The sequence below is a fragment of the Poecilia reticulata genome, chromosome 16, assembly GCF_904066995.2.
Source record: "Poecilia reticulata chromosome 16, P_reticulata-male-v2, whole genome shotgun sequence".
NCBI lineage: Eukaryota > Metazoa > Chordata > Actinopteri > Cyprinodontiformes > Poeciliidae > Poecilia > Poecilia reticulata.
This window is the reverse complement of record NC_088845.1, coordinates 32,886,633-32,906,697: the sequence shown is the minus strand read 5'-3', so window position 1 is coordinate 32,906,697 and position 20,065 is coordinate 32,886,633. Positions and strand designations below refer to the sequence as shown.

At 36.5% G+C, this 20,065-nt stretch overlaps 1 protein-coding gene across 4 annotated transcripts in view; it reads right to left on the bottom strand.

Annotated features, from left to right (window-relative positions):
- cyb5r4 (cytochrome b5 reductase 4) overlaps nt 1–20,065 on the bottom strand; it is a 34,560-nt gene that overhangs the window by 10,207 nt on the left and 4,288 nt on the right. For 2 of the 4 annotated variants that reach the window (XM_081597539.1, XM_008432859.3), the window contains exons 2-13: nt 18,546–18,661; nt 18,193–18,346; nt 14,280–14,380; nt 13,036–13,120; nt 11,808–11,889; nt 11,671–11,728; nt 10,804–10,897; nt 7,121–7,153; nt 6,661–6,783; nt 3,449–3,589; nt 3,067–3,213; nt 2,447–2,597 (exon numbers count right to left, since the gene is read on the bottom strand). In XM_081597539.1, the coding sequence (XP_081453665.1) occupies nt 2,447–2,597; nt 3,067–3,213; nt 3,449–3,589; nt 6,661–6,783; nt 7,121–7,153; nt 10,804–10,897; nt 11,671–11,728; nt 11,808–11,889; nt 13,036–13,120; nt 14,280–14,380; nt 18,193–18,346; nt 18,546–18,629 (1,253 nt within the window). In that variant the 5' untranslated portion in view covers nt 18,630–18,661. Of the gene's footprint in view, nt 1–2,446; nt 2,598–3,066; nt 3,214–3,448; nt 3,590–6,660; nt 6,784–7,120; nt 7,154–10,803; nt 10,898–11,670; nt 11,729–11,807; nt 11,890–13,035; nt 13,121–14,279; nt 14,381–18,192; nt 18,347–18,545; nt 18,662–18,725; nt 19,021–20,065 lie in introns of those variants that run through there. The other 2 variants (XM_008432860.3, XM_008432862.3) reach the window with 2 other exon arrangements.

Genomic DNA, 20,065 nt, shown 5'->3' with positions numbered 1-20,065 from the left:
TACTGTGTTTTCTAATGAGAGAGAGCTGATAAGAAACCGCTGTTGGAGGGGAAGTGCATTAAAGACCAGGGGATTGACTCATTTTGAGTCAGAGCTCCAAAATGCTGAAAATGTCTGTTTTCTGAATGTTAAGGAATCAGATATGTATTTTCTACTACACTTTTGGATAATTTCTCTTTGATCCTTTAGCCTGTGTACCAGGACATCTCACTGGACTTCTCCCAGTTTGACCAGCAGACTGAAGGCCAGTGGCCAGTGTTCCCAGTATAAATAAATTTGTGTTGTATTGCACACTTTTATTCTTTCATTTTTTGTGTGTATTTTTAAATATTACAATCTGAAGTGTTAGAGAATTAATACAGCTTATATAATGAAATAAAAATAATTTACTGTGTTAGAACTTTTTCACTCTTTGCTGTCTATATCAAAGAGTGACATATACTCTTGAGATATACTGTAATCATTTTTTTTTCAGAAAAAAGTAAGAAAAATATGTAGTTTAATATTTGACAATGACAGATTTATCATCAAATTCATTGTCGTCTGACAATGACTTTAATGAATCAAGTCATTTATCAATAAAATATAAAAAAATAAATACAAGAAAATACTTTTTTTCCCTATTCTTTCTTTTTTCTCTCTTGCTCTCGAGCGGACGCTATTTTCCTCTACTCCCTCCCTGCCCCTGCCTGCCCTGCTTGCTCCGTTGTTGTCCTATCTTTTTCTATATTTTTGGAGCCTTTCTTTGCACATTATCCAAATCTACAAATTATGGATCTGGGTCAACCGATCTGTCAATGCAATTGATCAAATTTTCAATCAGAAGTCTGGGCACAATCGAGCCCTCTTATTTATTGTCCTGTGTCCCCGCAGGACAATAAATCCAGGGATTCACCCTGGATTTATTCACGATAACAGGATTTCTGCCGTTTGGAGCTTGTGGATTCCTGGATTATCAACAAATTTGTGATGGATTTGGCCGAACTGGCGAACACTCAGACTGTTGATGTGAACAGAGACGAGGACTCTAAAACTCACTAACGGGATGGAATCGATCTTGGAGAAGTTGCTAGTTTCGGTTCAGTGGAACGACCAAACTAATTTGGATGATTGGGAACTGGGATGTATCGGAGAGACTTTAGGGAAGATTGAAATGTATAATCTTCCCGACCTAAGACATTCTGTTTCTGCATTGGCTTTCCCCGTGTGACCTTGGGAGGACTACATATTTCTAATCTCCTTGAAGATATGTAAACACAACGCTCTTCCCTCCTTACCCCCTCCTGTATCCATGGAGTTGCGAAGCAACGTGGCTTCATGGCCCTGTGATGTCACCGCCTTCACTCGTGTCTTTGTTTTGCCCTTTGTTTTGTCTGAATGTTGCCATCTGCCCTAATGTGTCCTTTCCTCTTTTCTGTTTTATGGTGGAGTACTCACTATTTAACCCAGAAAAGGATTATTTTAGTTTATTAGTAATATCAGAAATTGTGGAGTATGCACTATTTAGATCAATATTATACAGCCCAGAAATGGAATCAGAATTAAAATTAGAATAACTACAAACTTGGAATCCAGAAATACTTAACAGGAACAGTCACTGCTTAGTTTATATTACTTTTAACCCAGAAAAGGATTTAGAACAAACTTAGAATTGTGGAGTACTCACTTTAACCCAGAAAAGGAATAAGATCAGTCACACTTTAGCGTATTTTATTAGAAACTGTAGAGTACTCACTAGTTAGAAATGGAATTAGATACTTAGCAACCCTGAACAGGAGCACTTAGTTTACATGTTTTAGAATAACATTAGATTAGTTTTTTTTCCTCTTTTTTCTTTCCTTTGGTTTGTTATTTTGTTTGTATTTCCTTTTAACTCATGCAAAGCACTTTGAATTGCCTTGCTGCTGAAAATGTGCTATATAAATAAAATTACCTTACCTTGTCTTGAAACATTAAATGTACATTAAATTATGGAATCATGTAAATATGTGCTTTAATAAAACACTGTAAAAGTGTTTGTCTGTTCATCTATGTCAATATAAAAACTATTTATCAGAATAATTTCTATCAAATAAAAACATTGTGCTCTTTATTCAGAAATTCCCCAAAATAATTAAATAATCACATCAAAAGTTAGAAATGCTCTCTTTAGTGCTTTTTTTGATTACCAAATATATTAGTGTGTGTGAGAGAATGTGTCAATGGTATTAACTTAAGGTATTAACTTAAAATACTTTGTAGAATGGTACTTTGTGAAGTTCGGCCCATTTACTTGTATTAGGTTTACTGGCAGATAAGAAACATTCAATATGGCGGACGCTGTGACATAACGCAGCAATGGCCCACCCGTTCTATGAGGCGTCTACGTATTCATGTCTGTGGGGCCATTATCGTCCATCAGTCATGTTTTCTGACGTAATAAAGGAGTAAACTTATTTGTTCCCACCTGATTGTGTCAACTTCTCGTAGAGCCAGGCTGATGAGGCGAACCATTGGCGTGAATCCTGTGCCTCCTGCCAACAGATAGAGGTGTGTGACATCACGAAGTAGGCGGAGGCTGAAGGTACCCTCTGGACCACTGACGGAGATATTTTCACCTTGGAAATCAGAAAACCCATTCATAATACACCCCAAAGTAAAACTGATTGGCAACAGCGATCAAATATCAAACAGCAACAAAGTATAAACCTTTACAGAACATTTTTAAAACTAGAATTATTATTATTATTATTATTATTACTAACTACTGAAAGGAAAACTTTCTAATAGTTGTTATTGTTGTTTCGTTTGATGTTGACCTACTTTTCACATGCAGTGATCAATATAAGAGGCTCTCTTCATCTGTTCAAATATTGTAAGGAGGAAGTGGTTCAAGGAGCAGATTTTCTAAATGGCTCTGAGGAGAAACTGTTCATCATAATGAGTCAATGTTTGCTTTCAAGGAAGGCCTGAGATGTCCTCAGATATACTAAAATCTAATTAGAGGACACATGCAGGTTCAGTAAAGACAAGATGAGATAGACACACAAACACATCGCCTCATTGTTTGACCTGGCTGTGACATACCCATCTGCAGGCTGTTCAGATATGGGGTGAAAACTCCATTGGGATAGATTTTAATCATGAGGTAGAGGTCTGATTCATGTGAGGAAGGTGAGGAAACTGGAACCAGATTCTGATCCACTGGAGTGTATGGCCTCACTATCTCAGTACCTGGAAATATAAGTACATGTCGTCGAGTATTCTAACAATTTCTGTTAATCAACACATTTGCCAAAGCCATGAATAATTTAACTGACCTTAGACTTAGATTTTTTTATTATATAAATAATAATGTATTAGTTCACTTAAAACAAACATTTACATTTAGTGACACTTATGGAGATTTCTCTAAGCAGATCATCTTCATCTGTGAACATGACCAACACTCAGGTTTGTTGTTAACTACCTTCAATGATAGCTTTGAGGTAGACATGTTTTCCAACAGCCACATGCATGACTGTCCCTCCAGGAAGCTGCAGTCTGAAAACATGTGTATTATGAGTCACCTCCATTTTAGACACCAGTGTACAGTCCCGATAGAAGGGCCCTTGAGGAAATAGTTGGAAAGAGAGAGAGTAAAAAAGAAATCAATAAAGTTTTATTAGGAAACCAGTGATGCTGAATGTGTAAGATGAAATCCTGGTTTTGACTACAAAAACCATCTTCTGGTTCTCAGCTGACTAAATTTTGACTATAATTCATTACACTCAACGGTGTAATGAAAGGCAAATATCATCAGGATCAAGGGCGTAGGAAGGAGTCTGCCATTGGGGGGGACGTATATCGGAAACCTGACAGATCAGTAAATAGCTTGAGCAGAAATGTCAAACTATTGTGCCATCAACACGTCAGTAACGCGTTACTCTAATCTGGCCCCTTGTTTCAGTAACAAGTATTCTAACATGTTACTATTTACAATCCAATAATCAGATTAAAGTTATGCATCCACGTGTAATGACTGTCATTCTAGGATGAACACTCACTTTAGCATTTGCCTTACAGCTAACAAGCTAAATACTCTGGTAGTACATACAGGTCACCAGATTCTGATATATTTTATTGGTCAAAAGACATTTGATTATTGGTCAAAATGCAATGATATAAGTTGACTGACAATTGAAATGGTTTGTGCCTCTTTGTAAAACCAAAGTAAAAAAACTGCTCATAAAATAGGACTCAGCAGTTTTAAACTCAATGCATCAGTTTGACCAACAAACTGTTGAACAACTCTCTAAATCAGTGCAACAGTTTGATCTACAAAATAAATAAAAATGATACTTTTCACATCTAAGAGACACCTTAGCTCCTCACTGTTAGGGCTCACTTTCCAGCCCTACATTTAGTAACTTACCAAACATGAGCCATGAAAAATACTGAGGCAAAAAGCCTAATTTTTTTTCCCCTGACATTTTCAGTCACAAACATTTAACTAAAATATCTACTGATATGCGTTTCTGTCTCTGCCTCACTCTGACTCTCTGCAGCCCGATGTCCCTGCATGGATTCATGGATTTACAGCAGACCCTGCAGTAATGTACAGGACCAGAATGTGAATTAACTAAATATAAAAAGTATGTTTTTATCATACAGAATGAGAATTTAAACAACTTAACAATTTTCAGATGTATACATTTGTGACAGCTGACCCTGTCACACAGACCTGAATGGTAACTGTTTGTTTTGTTCGTCCTTAACATTAATTTAGACATTAATTAGTGAATAGTTTAGATTTTTATTTTTGAAAATTATTTTCATTAGCCTGACTTTTTAGTTAACTATTTGCAGTGCACACATTTAGTTAAATTTAGATGTCAGTTCTTTATATTTTTGTAAATGCAACAAATTAATTTGTTTTGAGTTGCCAGTTTCCTTTGGAGCTGCTGCTGGAGGGTCACAGAAGAGCTCCAGCTAATTGACATCCTTATATGGCAGGCAAACTTCCTCAGCGAGTCATTCCATTTGTTTGCCAGGGGACAAGGACATTTGGTTTTCTTTAATTTAATTTGATCATTTCTTTAATGTTTCTTCTATTTGGTAGTTTCATTCTAATGTTTGTTTAATTTAAAGATTTGGTACTGTACTGATTAGTATTTGTTTAAGTTTTTGTATGTTTAATTGCCCCTTGTGTGTCAGCAGTGGTCTGATCAGCCACTATTTAAGTTCCCCTCATGTCTTGTTTGTTAGGTCAGTTTTGTGCTTGAGTTCTTTGTGCTACTACCTGCGTTGGAGTTTGTTATGTTGACTTCAGTTTTTGGGCCCAGTTCTTCATTGTTTAATTATTTTTGAACTTTTTTGTAATAAATTAAGATTATTTTTGGATTCCATTCAGCGTCTCTGGCTGGTTTATGCAAGAACCCTCACAACATTATACATCTCAACTATTTACTGGGTAGCAAACATTTTCACTTACTTATTTTTAAACCTTTCCTCAAGTCCTTTTCTTTTCATGTCTCCTAACCATTACCCTTATAGTGTAGAAATAATGAAAACAATATTGAAATGTTGAAATAAATCAACCTAACATCAATCCTCACCTGTTCTTCTTTCTGGTTCTATTATAATTAATATAATTGTTATATGTTCACATCTTGAAACTTCACCTGGCTCTCCCTGACCTGCTCCGCTAAAATAGTTTAGCTTATTTAAAAATTAAAACCAGTTAATACATATCTTAATAAACTAAAGATCTCACCAGAGCTTCTTTGTCTTTCTTCAGCATCATTCTCCTAAATATCTAATATAAAATAATACATTTTATAAAATATAAAATATATTATAAAATAATATGATTTTTATTTTATAATAAAAAAAATATTATTTTATTATAATATTTAAAATATGGTTGAGTATGGTATACTCATGGTATACTCAACCAAGTGAGCAACACCTGGTTGAGTATGATCAGGTGTTGCTCACTTTAAATAACAAAAAGGCTCATTTTGCTGCTGTTTCAGGCTCATTCTGATTAAATAAAACATTGTGGCTGGAGTAGCTAACAAAGTTAGCAGTAAAACTTTGGAAATGTGACTGTTCCAGAAATAAAACGGCTTAATCAAAAAGATTTCGTTCTATTTATGAAAGTAAACTGATAGTCAAGGCAACATTCGGACAGGCCGTTTACCTCATTCAAACGGAGCTTCTCACTCACTTCCTGCTGCCTTTAAGCACTCTGAGCTGTTCAGAGAGGGGAGGGGGGAGGACGGAGAAGGCGCTCTGCTGAACGCGCTGTGGAGCGCCTTCAAAATAAAAGCACGAAGGGTGTGCTGTGGTGGAGCAGGGGTTCAGCACAATTCCCGGCCTGGCGACCTTTGCAGCATGTCTTTCCCCATCTCTCATTACTAACTTTCCTGTCAATTAACTATTAAATAAAGGCCACTAGAGCCAGAAAAAACAAAGGGAAACAAAATAAAAGCAAGCGAGTGGAAGATTTTAAAATTCTTTGCAACTGCGTTGAAATTATTGGGGGGGATGAATGTGACTCTCTCCAATATTGGAGGGAATACTGTATGTCCCCCCCGTCCACCCCGGTTCCTACACCTATGATCAGGATCATCTCTGGATTCATTGTTCAGTGGGCCATAAAAAGTGACATGTCACAGAGCTCATTAAGATTCTCACCTCTGTTTTTTTTGCATAGAAATGTGTTATGAAATTCCAGCGGTTGACCAAGACTTGTCCATTGTCCTCTAGTTTTTTTGTTTATGGTGACCTGGATCTTTCCCACAGAGAAAGCAGTATGAACTGTTGGTGATAACCAAAGTTTACAATTAGGAACATGCCATTCAGACACATCCCCAAAGTGAGATGGAAAACACACAGAAAACAAGCTTATTCACTTCTTGTTACATAAAGCTCAGCTATGTAGAGCTTGACAACGGCCTAACACTGACTTAATTTGGAAGAATAATCCAAAGCAACGCGGTTAAAAGAGACCAGTTAAAAACTAAAAACATTTTTACTTGAAACTGATGAATTTTTCAAATATTTGATTTTTGTCTTCAACCAAAAGTGTAAAAAATAAAAACCCAACTGATTTGGAAAATCAGCAGCATCATGTATTGAAATACTCTTTTCTTACCAGAAACGTTTTCCTCAACTTCATGAGCAAGATCTGAAAGGAAATAAAAGGTTAAATGGCCTTTATTTGAACAGTGTTTTATCTGGTCTAGACCCCCAAACACTGTAGACTACATCCATTCACATTCACACATTGATGATGGGAAGCTACTATATTGTGGCCACATCTGCCCTGGGACAGTCTAACAGAGGCGAAACTCATTTAACAAATAAAACCCTTTAATACATATAAGAAATTACCTTTTTTATTTCATATGTAAAATATCAGCAGAAAGCTTGGCCCCAATAGGCCCCCACACAACCTGGTTAAAAGGGTGTGACAAATAGATGGATCGATCTACAGCCATCCATCCCTCACAACCTTCTAGAACAGTGTTTCTCAACCTTTTTTGGGCCAGCGCCTCCCTAGCCTTTATCCAGGTCCCTCTCCGCCCCCCACCAAAGAATTTGCAGGCTACTTTGCACTGACTATTATTTTATCATTAATATTACTATCACTATTGTAGATGTTTTGATTTTTATGCTTGTTTCTGTATTTATTATCAAAAATAATTTCCCAGAGAACAAAAAAGTAATAGGAATAGAAATTATTTTCACAGGCGTCTACGAAAAATGCAATGAACATTCAAGTTAAAATCGGTAGGCCTTGCAGCAGCCAATCAGAGTGGAAAAAAATATTCTTATTTTGTGCCATTTTGTAGTTGTTAAATCTGGCACAAAATGACCAGATAAAAGATGTTCAACATGCCAGTTTAAACTTTGAACTATTTGCAAAACGACTGAGCTCTGCAACATTAAAACATGGATAGAACTGTAACTACATTAATCATAACTCTTCTTCTCTTCAGTGTTTCTGTCAGTTTCTGGTGGTGCAGCTCTGTGCTGCCTTCAGGAGAATGGGACATCAGAGTATCATCCATAAAACTTCACCCACATGGCATTTATTGTGCAAACCAGAGCTTTCAGTGGAAAAACTAAAGTTCCAGGTCCTTTTATAATGCCATACAAATATGAGACAGAAACATGGATTATATCTTTATATAAACCTGTCTATTGATTTATAGATTAATAGTTTTACTGGACAGAAATTACAAAGAACAAATCTGGTTCTTAATCAAATCCTAATGAGTCAAATTGAAAGTGTCATGGAGTCATCAGCCTCATGACATTAACACTGACATGAAAAATAATATTGAAGAAATAAATATATCAAATCTATTTAAAAACATAAATAAGTGATAAGTTATTTACTGTTATGGTCTGTAAGATATATTTATTCTCAGTACTAGATATGGTCTCAACAAACCCATAACATTTCAACAATATTATTTTACCTTTTATGTGGAAATACTGTCTGTTTATTCTTGCCATACAGTCCTCTGTATTAATTATTGCTTGAAAGGTCTTGCCATACCAGTAAACTAAGAAACTTCAGTTTCTTAGTTTATTCTTGCATTTTGTTCTTCATTCATTTCCATTTAGTTTCATTTGATTAGTATTTGATTAGTAGTATCCTCTCTTGGTTTATTGCTATGTCCACTTTAGTTTCTTTCCTGTTGCTACATTTATTTGATAGTTTATTGACCATCAGTAATCTTATCACCTGCTGCGCCGCCTAATCGTCATGTTTTTCACATCATGTGTTGATTTTTTCACTGTTCAACGTCGGATTCTCTGTTTTTATGCCATAATTCACGTCTAGTTCGTCACTCCGTTTTATGTCCCGCTTCTCCTGTTTCAGAGTTTTGCGCAACGTGAAAGTTTTTTTTTTTAAAGCCCCTAAGATGCAGGGCGGTCGGGAAACGTATCGATGGGGAAAAGGCTGACTGACATAAACCTTTTAAAACAACAGAAACAATTTCTGCATTCTGGTTATTGAAATTTTAAAGTGCTGTGTTGTTCTATCACCCTCGTTTCATACCGGTCCACTTACAGCTCCGGTGTTAACGCTATAAAATGAACGCTCTCTATCGAGGTTTCACCCATGGAGGGATTTCTTGATTTCTTGATTTAAATGGGTTCATTTTTCAGAGGGATACACAGTGAGGGTATCATGATTTTAGCTACCAGTAGCAGGAGAACTGAGCTGCACCAAGAAGCTAACAGAAGCTAACAAACACTGAAGACAAGAAGAGCTGATCGATACAGTTGCAGCCAAGCATGGTTTAATATTACACAATACAGTTTTACCAAGTTGCTCAAAGTCTAAACTGGCATTGTTGTGCATTTAAGGTGTAAAGTTTACATTCGACCAAACGCCCCCCAAAGGCAACCCAGCGCCCCCCTTTTGTAAAAATGTCCGCCAGCGCCTGCCGTCCTCTGAACGCCCCCTGGGGGGCGGTACTGCCCACGTTGAGAACCGCTATTCTGGACAGACAGACAAGCTGTGTTTCCATTACAAAAGGTCTCTATTCTGAATGTTTTTGTCATTTGGATTTAGCAATATGCGCAGCTGGTTAAAAATTTTATCAGTGGTGATGAAGACGAGTTCAGTATGACATTGCGCTTAAATGAGTCGACACTTGGAAATATGCGTACGTTAGGTCCTCTGAAAGATTTGCCTTGTGCAGACCACTATGTATATGTTCCTGTCATTTGTGCCATCATGGGAAACGCTATTCATGCATTTTCCTTTCAGAGAGATATTTACATCCAAGGTGTTATGTATGTTCGTATTTAAACATGTTTCGTATTTCTACTTTTTCAAAGCTTGTTGATAGAGCTGAGGCTGCTGGTGATTGTGTAGCTTAATCAGCTGGATGGTTTGAGTCCTTTTCTGAAAATGCTTATTTGGAAACATACAATATGATAAAGTAACTTGTTTATAACTATCTATAACTATTAATGTGATATTATGACTATTCTTTCATTTTTCTTTGTTTCCACCAAGCTTTATTAGTTTTCTTTTTCAATTATGCTTTTCTTTTTTTAATATTCATGATTTATTTAAGGTGATATTTTTACTTATTGTGACATTTCATTTTTTTCATATTCTGTAGTTTTTTCTATCACTTTTTTAAACCATACATGTATTTATTTTCTCTAGTACTTTTTTCCTTTTTCTCACCTCTAGTCTTATATTTTGTCTATTCAGATTTCTTATTTTTTCTGAGATCTGTTTATTTCTGTCTGACTCTTTGTAGGAGGAAATAAATGTTCCTTTTTTGAAATTTGTTATTATAATGTCATTTTTTTTATTATGTAAATGGAAGAAGAAAAAAATCAGTTTTAAGAATCAGCCCAAAAGTATCGGCAGCACATATTGGTGATTGATTAGACTGATGTCAAAATAAAGGGCATCAGCATGGGCCTTAAAAACCTCTATCGGGCGAGCTCTAATCTGCACCATTTCCTCTACAAAACAAACGTCTAATGACTGAGTATTTTGTTTCGCAAGTTTGCCATTTCCCTTAAGTATTTCTGGAATATATATTGTTTGAATGAAGTATTTTTTTTCTGGACCTTCTAACTAAAATCTACAAAGTGGAAACTAGCAAAGAAGAAAACTGATTCAATTCTTTAGTTGGCAGTATCAGCTCAATTACACCAGATCAATAACAAACTCCTAGAACCTATTTAAAGCTACACTAAATTATGTTAATGCAATTGGAAGTAAATGTATTTTAATTCTGTAAGGGGAAAAGAGAAAACAAGAACTACTTCTTGTTTTCTGAATCTGCTCACCTAAGTGTATCATGTAGGACAGTTTCCCAAGGAGAACTTCCAATCGAAGAATTCCCATTTTGAGGTCAACGGTCACACATCCTGAGCTGGGGATCTGAGAGAAACAACATGACATACACAGCATATTAGGCAGCATTCACACTGCAGCATGAAGTGACCCAATTCCGATTTTTTGTCAAATCAAATTTTTTTTCTATGGCCGTTACCAGCGGTGACATGCGACCTGTATGTGTTCTGCAGTTTGAACGGGCAAACAATCGGAAAGTGTCCCGCATGCGCAGTAGAGGGCGCAAAAACGTTCTCAGTGTTCTGCCAACCGCCATAAAACGAGTAAGTGCTCAGTGTTTGCCGAAGTAAACATGGATGCTAACGGTGGAGCATAGCTTACACATTTGAAGTTGTTGTCAGCATATTAACAATTTAATCCTCATTACAATCCGCCATAGTTGTAGTTTTTCTTCTCACTCGCACGTATCAGGTCGCAGAAGAGAGACATTTGTCGAGTATCAGTGACGTTCAAGTCGGATGAATGGCGTTAGGTCACATTTAAATTGGATACATATCAGATACCAAGTGGCCTGGGTCACATTCAAAAAGAATCTGACCTGTGTTGTTCAGACTGTCATGAAAAGTTCAGATTCAGGTCGCATTACATCAAAAAAGTCGGAATCAGGTCACTTCAGGCTGCAGTGACCCGATTCTGCAGGGTCACTGCAGAATCTTCTGGCAGCCTTAGTCTGGCAGCTGGCTTTTAATACCCAACAAGGTTTCAACAGCTTCACTACAGAAACTTAAGAATTCAGGCAATGTTTGGAATTTCTCTGCATCTTTTAAACAAGTGATTAATTTTAGTTAAACCTTCGTTACCTTTCTTTTGGTATAAACAGCCAGATGAACAGTTGCATCAGTTTGAAACCAGTCGTACCTTTAACAGCAAACACCACATGCAGTTAAAGTCATCAGTTTTTAACTACATCTCCTTGCAAATATACTCAGTTTCATACCGAGGCTGAGAATCTTTGTTTGGTGGAGGAGGCCCTGCAGCAGGTGGAGCAAGACCTGTTGGTGATGAAGGCAGGATGATGGCTGAGGAAGAGATGTCAACAAAAGATTACAATCAGTACTTTTTAAGTCAAATACGTGTATCTACCGCATCAATGACACATTGAATGAAATGTTTTATCATTATTATTATTATTATTATTATTATTATTATTATTAAATGCAGCTGTTGTTGGGTTCCACAAACATCATAGTATAAAAACCTCTATAACAGATATGCAATTTTATGCAATATTCACATAAAAATTTAAAATTGGATCTGATTAAAAGTTATTATCAAGTTATTATCAAGAAAACACCACATTTTGGTTATTTTACCTTAAAAATCCATAATAAGAAATAGTAACTTATTTAAGTTACTATTTAAGTAAGTTATTTTATGATGAGGGCAGAATGTGATTACTGCTTTGTTTTTTGAGAATATTGAATTGATACAGACAGAGCAAATGTCACAGTGACATACATGGTGGTAAAAAAGGCCAGGAGTAATTCATCATATCACATTCCATAACATGTAAACAGAATGAACTTGTATCTGAAACTAATGTAATGTCACATTTTGATTAAAACAGCTCAGCAGTTTGGGGATCAGAGTTTTTTCTCAATCTGCTCCCCAACTCTGGAACTCTTTGCCTTCACATATTCACAATATTGACTTTCTTCCTACTTTAACATCACAGCTCAAAATGTATGCAAACAAAAATTTTTTTGTAATTTCTTGTTTGTAATTTTTTTCTTCTACATCTGTTTTCATTTTGAGTGTATCCTTGTTTTGTTTTCTTGTTAAGTGTACTTATGTGTCTTGAAAAGATTTAACATGTAAATGCATTATTGTTATTAAACATTATTAATTTTAGAAAGTTTAGTTTTTATCCCAGTCCTATACGTACAAACACAAACTCTGATGTATTGACAATGCATCAGAAAACCTTCTTGAATTTTCTAACACAACATTTTTCTCACTACTTTAAAAACAAAAATGACTTGGTTAAAAACTGCTTTCCAAAAAGTTTACAGCTATGAATATGTTTACAGAGAGGATTTAGAAGGACTAATGTCATAGTAGAATCAGTTTCCTGCGACATTTTCTTTGAGATTACAAGACTAAATTCCATTTTAGTTTAGGGCTGAAGCACTATATCAAAAACAGAGAGCATAATCAGCTTTCACCTTTACTAGCTGTTGCGGCCTTAGTAGTCATTCGTCCAACCAGGCACTCTTTTAACATGGACTCATAATTGACCCATCGATGGACCTGCAAGACACAGCAACACCACCCAGGTGAGAAAGCTCATAAGGTCAAGGTCAACACATTAGTATGCTTAAAGAATAACATAAGATAACACAATTGTCTCCCATGGGAGAATTTTGTCTTAGAAGATGGGACAATGCTGCAATACAACAAGGATAAAGCAATACTTTCAAGTCAATAACAATGAATACATAAAACTAGCACTAATTATTAAATAGACACATACATCTAATTTTGTGCAAAAGAATGGGCAGTATATCCACAAAAACACCCAGTACCTGTTCACAAACAATTCATCTCTTTCATACAAAGGAAATCCTAATCATCTGAGCCTCCTATTGCTATGTTCAGACTCTGCTAGTCTCCATTGATCAGAATGGTACAAACAAGTGCTTATGATGGTTGTATTTACACTAATAACATATTCTGATGCGAGCACATGTGCAACAAAATGTTCTGAAACAGGCAAACATCAGACTTTTTGTCTGATGTTTGCCTGATCAAACATCAGACGAAAAGTAGGTTTGCGTGCACATTTACCAAAATGTGGCTTTTGTGGAGATTTGGTGATGTGTAAATAGATTGGACAGGTCTGATTTTGTAAATCCCCTGATAGTCAAGTTCTCTTGGATACTTACAGTTTGGGGAACAGCAATGAAAAAGCTGAATATACCTAATGGTAGCATGACATCAATAATCAAGGAGTAAACATGCTATGTTAAGGACCAGGGTAGAAGTATTTACCTGAAGTGGAAGCTAGTTCTGGTATTTCTGGTATTAGAACAGTTTGAATCCAGTGCTTGGTATCTCAAGCACTGGATTAATAAACTGAGAGGCATCTTAATTCATGCGTTACAAAGTACATGTCTGGATCCGGAAAGGGATAAAGATGTAGTTCTATAGCTTTCCAAAGGTCTCTGGCACATCTTCACCCTCTTCCAATGAGCATGGAAAGAGAACAGATATGGTGAGGTAAAACCTTCCAGCAGCATATGAAGTACTAAAAACCACATTAGGTTGCGGCCTTCATCAGGGTCATTCCTGACATAGAGCTTAAATATAATGAACTTAATCTTAACAGAGAAATGGAATATGAAACGAATTTAACAATATTGGAAAACAGAGACAATCTGAGCTTTACTTTCTTTTTAAGCACAGCTACCTGATCAAAAAGGTCAGTCCCGTCTATTCCTGCTGCCTTCATCAGCTCCTCTTCTCCACCAGGATGGTAGTCCATGTAAGGTGTCACATTGTAAACCATGCCTGAACATACATAGAGAAAATTAGCTTAATCTGTATTATGTTGTAATGCCTTCTACAGGTATTGGGTACCAAAGAATCAGTTTTTAGAAACTGTTATGTAACAAATAGGAATGCAGAATAACTTTATTTAAAAAGTTAAATCTGTCACCATATCATGACATTATTTTATATTATGTGAAAAAAATAATTCTCCTACACCATTCTAATGGCTGATAACCAATAGCCAAAAACATACCAAGAAATAAGAAAGGCTAGTGAGTAAAAATGTAATAATCAATAATCAATAACCTAAACAAGACCAAAAACAGTTGACTGTATAAAGTTGAGCTGCAGTGTGGAATTTCTATAAAGCATTTTTTTTACATATTTGTTGAAACTGTCACCATGTCATGACAGTATGGTATGAGGCCGATAATCTTGAAAAAGAAATTAGCTCCTCTGCCTTCTACCAATGCTAGCTAGATACAACCAATCAGATCTAGGAGGCAGGTCGTAGAGCTGTCAATCACAATAATGTGACTGACAGCGTAGCCTGTTGTGAATTCACAGACTAGTTAGCATTAGGGCTGGGCGATATATTGAGTATACTTGAAGTACCACGATAATCTCAATTTACGATAGTTAAAATGGTTATATCGCAACTACTGAATCACTGCTATTAGCCATGCTAATACACAGCGGTGGTTGATTAGCTAATTTAAATACCTTCTTTATTGATGATTTGTCAGTTTGTGTGTAGGTCGCCTTTTTTATTTTTAAGCTGAACCAAAACACACCTTATTCCACAGCACATCTATATGTTAAGTTTGGCAAAGTCAAGCATAACTGACCTACTTCACTCTCCCTCACTCTTTTTTTCTTAGTTAAAACTTATTTCTCACCTTGTTATCTAGTAGACAGTTCATAGCAAAATACTGCATCACTTTTTATATGAGCTTACATTTAAGTCTAGCAGGGAAATGGGGTCAAAAACTTGTGTGGGTGACATCATGCTGCAAGGGGTCTATAGTTTAAAATAACATTGGAGCTCAGTTAAGAATCGTCTATCGTGATATAGCAAAAATATATCATGATTTTAGATTTTCCTCATATCCCCCCAGCTCTAGTTAGCATAGCTACCACAAATTGGTTTTCCTGTAACAGCAAGTTGTTTCTCTGTTGTTAAAACATTTAACAGCAAGTACATGAGGTTGACTGACAGTACTACGACCTGCCTCATAGCTCTAATTTGTTGTTTTTGGTTGAGGCCCTGCTAAGACCATGAAGGGTCTTAGCAGGGAGAAGGTGGAGGAGATACATTTTTTCACATAATATAAAATAATGTCATGACATGGTGACAGATTTAACAAAAATGTGAAATAAATATTTTTTTCTAAAAAAAGTTACATACTGCAGCTTTAATGAGAAGAGTTTGAAATGGGAGGGAGGGGCTAAGCGTTGTGAGTGGCTGACAGCTAGGTCTGTGGGAGCCAAGAGCGGAGCAGCTGACAGTAGATGTAGAGAAAAGGTATGTTATCTTGACTTAGAGCCTTTAAAAATCACATAATAAAATCAAGCTACGATAGTGAGGACAGTTTTTCCCAGGTTTATCTGTTATTTCTAACTACATGTAAAATAGCTTCCAGAATGTTATTTTGTTTGAAATGTTTTTACTAAACATGTTTTTACTTAATTCATACGGTAAATCACTGTCAACCAAGTCTCTGGCAGCCTTCATAATAATCTGAATTAAATAATCTTAAACAGATATTAGTTATAATTTAGGTAATGTGTACTTCTCATCTCCTACTCTGCAAGTAACATGAAGTGTTTTGCCAGTAAATATGGCACACAAAAAAGACAACAAAACAACAGCCAATCATTTTTCAGGCTAGGAAAAGGCCAAACAAGAAATGCTGTATCTTGAAAGGGAAGTTAATGCCATTTTCTTAAGAAAAATGGCTTAGGTTTTTATGAAATTGTTTCATTATGTAGTTATTAGGTAAAGCAAGGGAACCGAAAATATACAGAAAAGGAAGGACAGTCCGGCTGGGTCAAAGAGGCACAGATAACAGTAAGTGTGATGCTGATGAAGTTTCTCAGACACCGGGGACATGACCAAACTAAAAAGGTTTAAAAATAAGGCAACTTAATCACAAGAACCGAAGTACAGTTGCTTTTTAAAAACCTTGTTTTGTTTTTTTGTTAGTTTGATTAACTTGGTTGTTTAATTGTTGAACAAAATCCTCTTCATCCGGACAGTTGTTGCCGTTATGTCAAACAGCAACAGTATGGGTAGTAAAAGTACATTATGAGTAGGTCTCTTGGACAGTGTGGAGTTTGGTGAGCATTTTGATGAGACAACATAAAGGCTTTGCTGAAGTTGGAGAATGCACTCCTGACTGGAGACAGATTCCCTAACTAATGTATAACTTGTGTTGACAGACACTACAATGAATCAATAACTGAGGAATTTTATTAAGTAGGGTTATTCATTAAAACTTATTTTTATATACAGCTTTACATTTTTGTGAAAGGGTAGCAGAGATTTGATCTGTGACAGTGACCACCAGAATTTGTGAATACAAACCAAACTCAGATCTAAACAATATTTTATTTTTAGTTTGACTTCTATGGGTCTCAACAGTTTGTTCAATGTTTGATGTTCATTGCCAGTTACTAGTAACTACTGGTCCGCAGATTGAACACATTAAAAACCTTTTATCTAAGGGATATGGGGATAATAAGGGACATTGTTGTAATAATTAGTATGTGACTACAAAATACATTTTAGCCATGCCATTTCAACCACGATAATTACCAGTTATTGAGTATGGTCTATGCAGTGCTATGGCTACATCTGTACATTTTACAAAGTTCTATTTCACTGTAACTTTAACAAGCCTCACCCCAAAATTGCACTTAAGAAATCTATGTGTTTATTGTCCCCTGCAATAATGAAATGGAATTTCCTCCCTTGCATTTTCACCAGAAAATATACCTAAAACTACTGAAAAGTCCACATTCATGATAGCAGAAGAACTGGAGCTGGTCAAAAGGAGAGAGAACAATCTCTCTGATGAGCAGGGTTTCCCACTGTGTATTATGAGCCTGCTCTGTGAGGCGAAGGCTCTGGAGGAGGAGCTGCTTCTGGAGGCGCTCTGTCCAACCAGCCATTTTGCAGTTAAATGGTTGCCATGGAGATTAAAGGATTTCTAAAATACTCATGAAAACAATCAAGGAAACACTCCAAAAATGTATTTGATGAGGAAATAACATAAAAGTTAAATTTTTCATAATACTGCCCCTTTAAACTTAAAAAAAAAAATCTTTATCTCACATGATACTGTCATTTGCAGAGATGCACTGATTCGATATCAATATCGGTCCTGATATTGAAAAAAAATTTGATCAGGAATCAGTGGCAATGGACCCAATCCATAAAGACACATGTATTCAGTAAAATTCTATGCTTTATTGGAACTTTATTGGCCACTCACACACTTTTATTTTGGGAGGAATTACAAACCTGCTGAGCTTATCATAGAAACTACAATGCTCCTAAGAACGGTTGCAAATGATAGACAGCATGGAGAAGCACTGTTATGATGATGTGAAGGGGGCGTGTCAGAAAAGGTGGGAGGTTTTTAAACACACAAGCTGATTTCAAGGATTCGTGGTATGACTATGATACAAACTCAAATTTCTCTTAAGTTGTTTTTATAGATACAGCATTTCTGTAAAATACTATATTATGTTATTTAAAGTAACAATTAATAAATGGCACTATGTGCCTAGAAAATAAATAATGACCCCTTGTCTTTTTGACTCACCTCGGATGCAGGTCCAGCAGTCCTCTCTTTTGTTATGCTTCTGCAGCTCTTCCTGGGTCACTTCTATGAGGCGCCCTCTCAGCCCTGTCAAGTCTTTTCCACTTTTGGCAAACCGGATCCAGTCCATCAGACTGTGACCTGGCTTCAGGGACACCTATCACACAGAGGTAAACAAGAGGGCGTGAAGCTGCTGCTTGCAAATAAATTAAATATTTAATGATTGGTCGCTAAAGCGCCAGTTAGTGTTAGAAAAGAAAAAAAAAAAACAAAGGAAATACGTAGGTAGCGACAGTGACATTAATGTTGGTTACAAAGCTTTCTCAGCTCTGCTTGGTATATGGTTCCAGTGTTACCTTGTTCCTCCCCGACTGTGCGGACGGGGAGACCCTCTGTTGGGAGCTGGGCGCAGGGAACGATTGGCTCGGGATGTTCAACATGTTATGAAAGCTGCTCCAGTTTTGTTTAAAACCTATTCAAACAGCAGCAGTTTAGCACAAACACAGAGGAGCAGGAGATGATATGTGGTTACATACGCAGCATTCTGTTACAACTCCAGACAGCTTCCGTGTTGTGAATACCCCTTAGCATCAAGGCTAGGCTAAGCTAGGCTAGGCTAAAACGAAGTAACTCTCAATCGGCCTCATTCACGAGAACTACTGCGGCACTGTCACATTAATCAATAAAGGCATACAGTGTTTTCTCGTAAAAACTGATATGTCACTCGGTATGTGAGAATTAACTACGAGTTAATGTCCTGTGCCTCACAGTTTCCGTTTCCATTAGGAAGACAACATGTGGCGCCTATGCTGACGTGACAGTTATGTCAACAAATCGCGACAATCCTGTATGGCAGGCCGTTTAAACATAACATCCACACTGTTTTCAGATATCTAAAATTGGTTTATTGAGTAGACCAGTGCTGGAGAAAAAAATCTAACTATTTTTGTAACTCAGTAAGAAAGGAAACAGGTTAATACGGAGATGGCATACAAGATAAGATAATTTTATTAGTCTCCCATAGGAGAAATTTATCTTGGAATATATGATTATGTCCCCTAACAGTTGTTGTTATTACCTCCTCTTTTAGTGTTGTCTCATTTATTTAGTTTTTATACTTTGTTTTTATCTGATGGGTCTTTAATTTTATTGTTTATATTAATGGGGTCTACAAAACGCCAAATTACTTCGCTTTGGATATCTACCTACCTACCTACCTACCTACCCACCCACCCATCCATCCATCCATCCATCCATCTAATAATGTGTGGATAGTGAAAAGAAGAATGAATGGGATTAAAAAAGAAGATGGTTATCCTTACTGCTAAGCCTCCCTACTGACCCGACCCGGATAAGCGGAATAAAATGATTAGATGGAAGGACACACAGATTTATTTTGCAACATTTACTTAAGATTTTATAATAATCAAATTTTGGGGTGCTGTGGTGGTGCAGGGGTTAAGCACAACCCCACATATGGAGGCCCTAATCCTCGACGCAGCTGTCACAGGCTCAATTCCCGACCTTTGCCGCATATCTTACCCCTTCTCTCATTACAATCAATTCTGTCAATTCATAATCAAATAAAGGCAGCTAGAGCTAATTAAACCTTAAAAATTATGCAGCAAAGATTTGAATTGTTCCACTTTTTTTTCTTTTTTAGAGACTTAGACCTTTTTTTAACCAGACACATTGGGTGTTTTTCACTTAAGGGTTTTGCTGTATGGGATCACTATTACAGATACCAGCTTGAATTTTTAACCTCAGTATTTGATCACAAAGGAAATCGGAAGTATCGAAAATCAGTAGCGCTCATCCTATGCCGCTCCGCACCGCAGGCGGCAAAGCAGGCGTTCAGCGCAGTGAAACCTCAAAC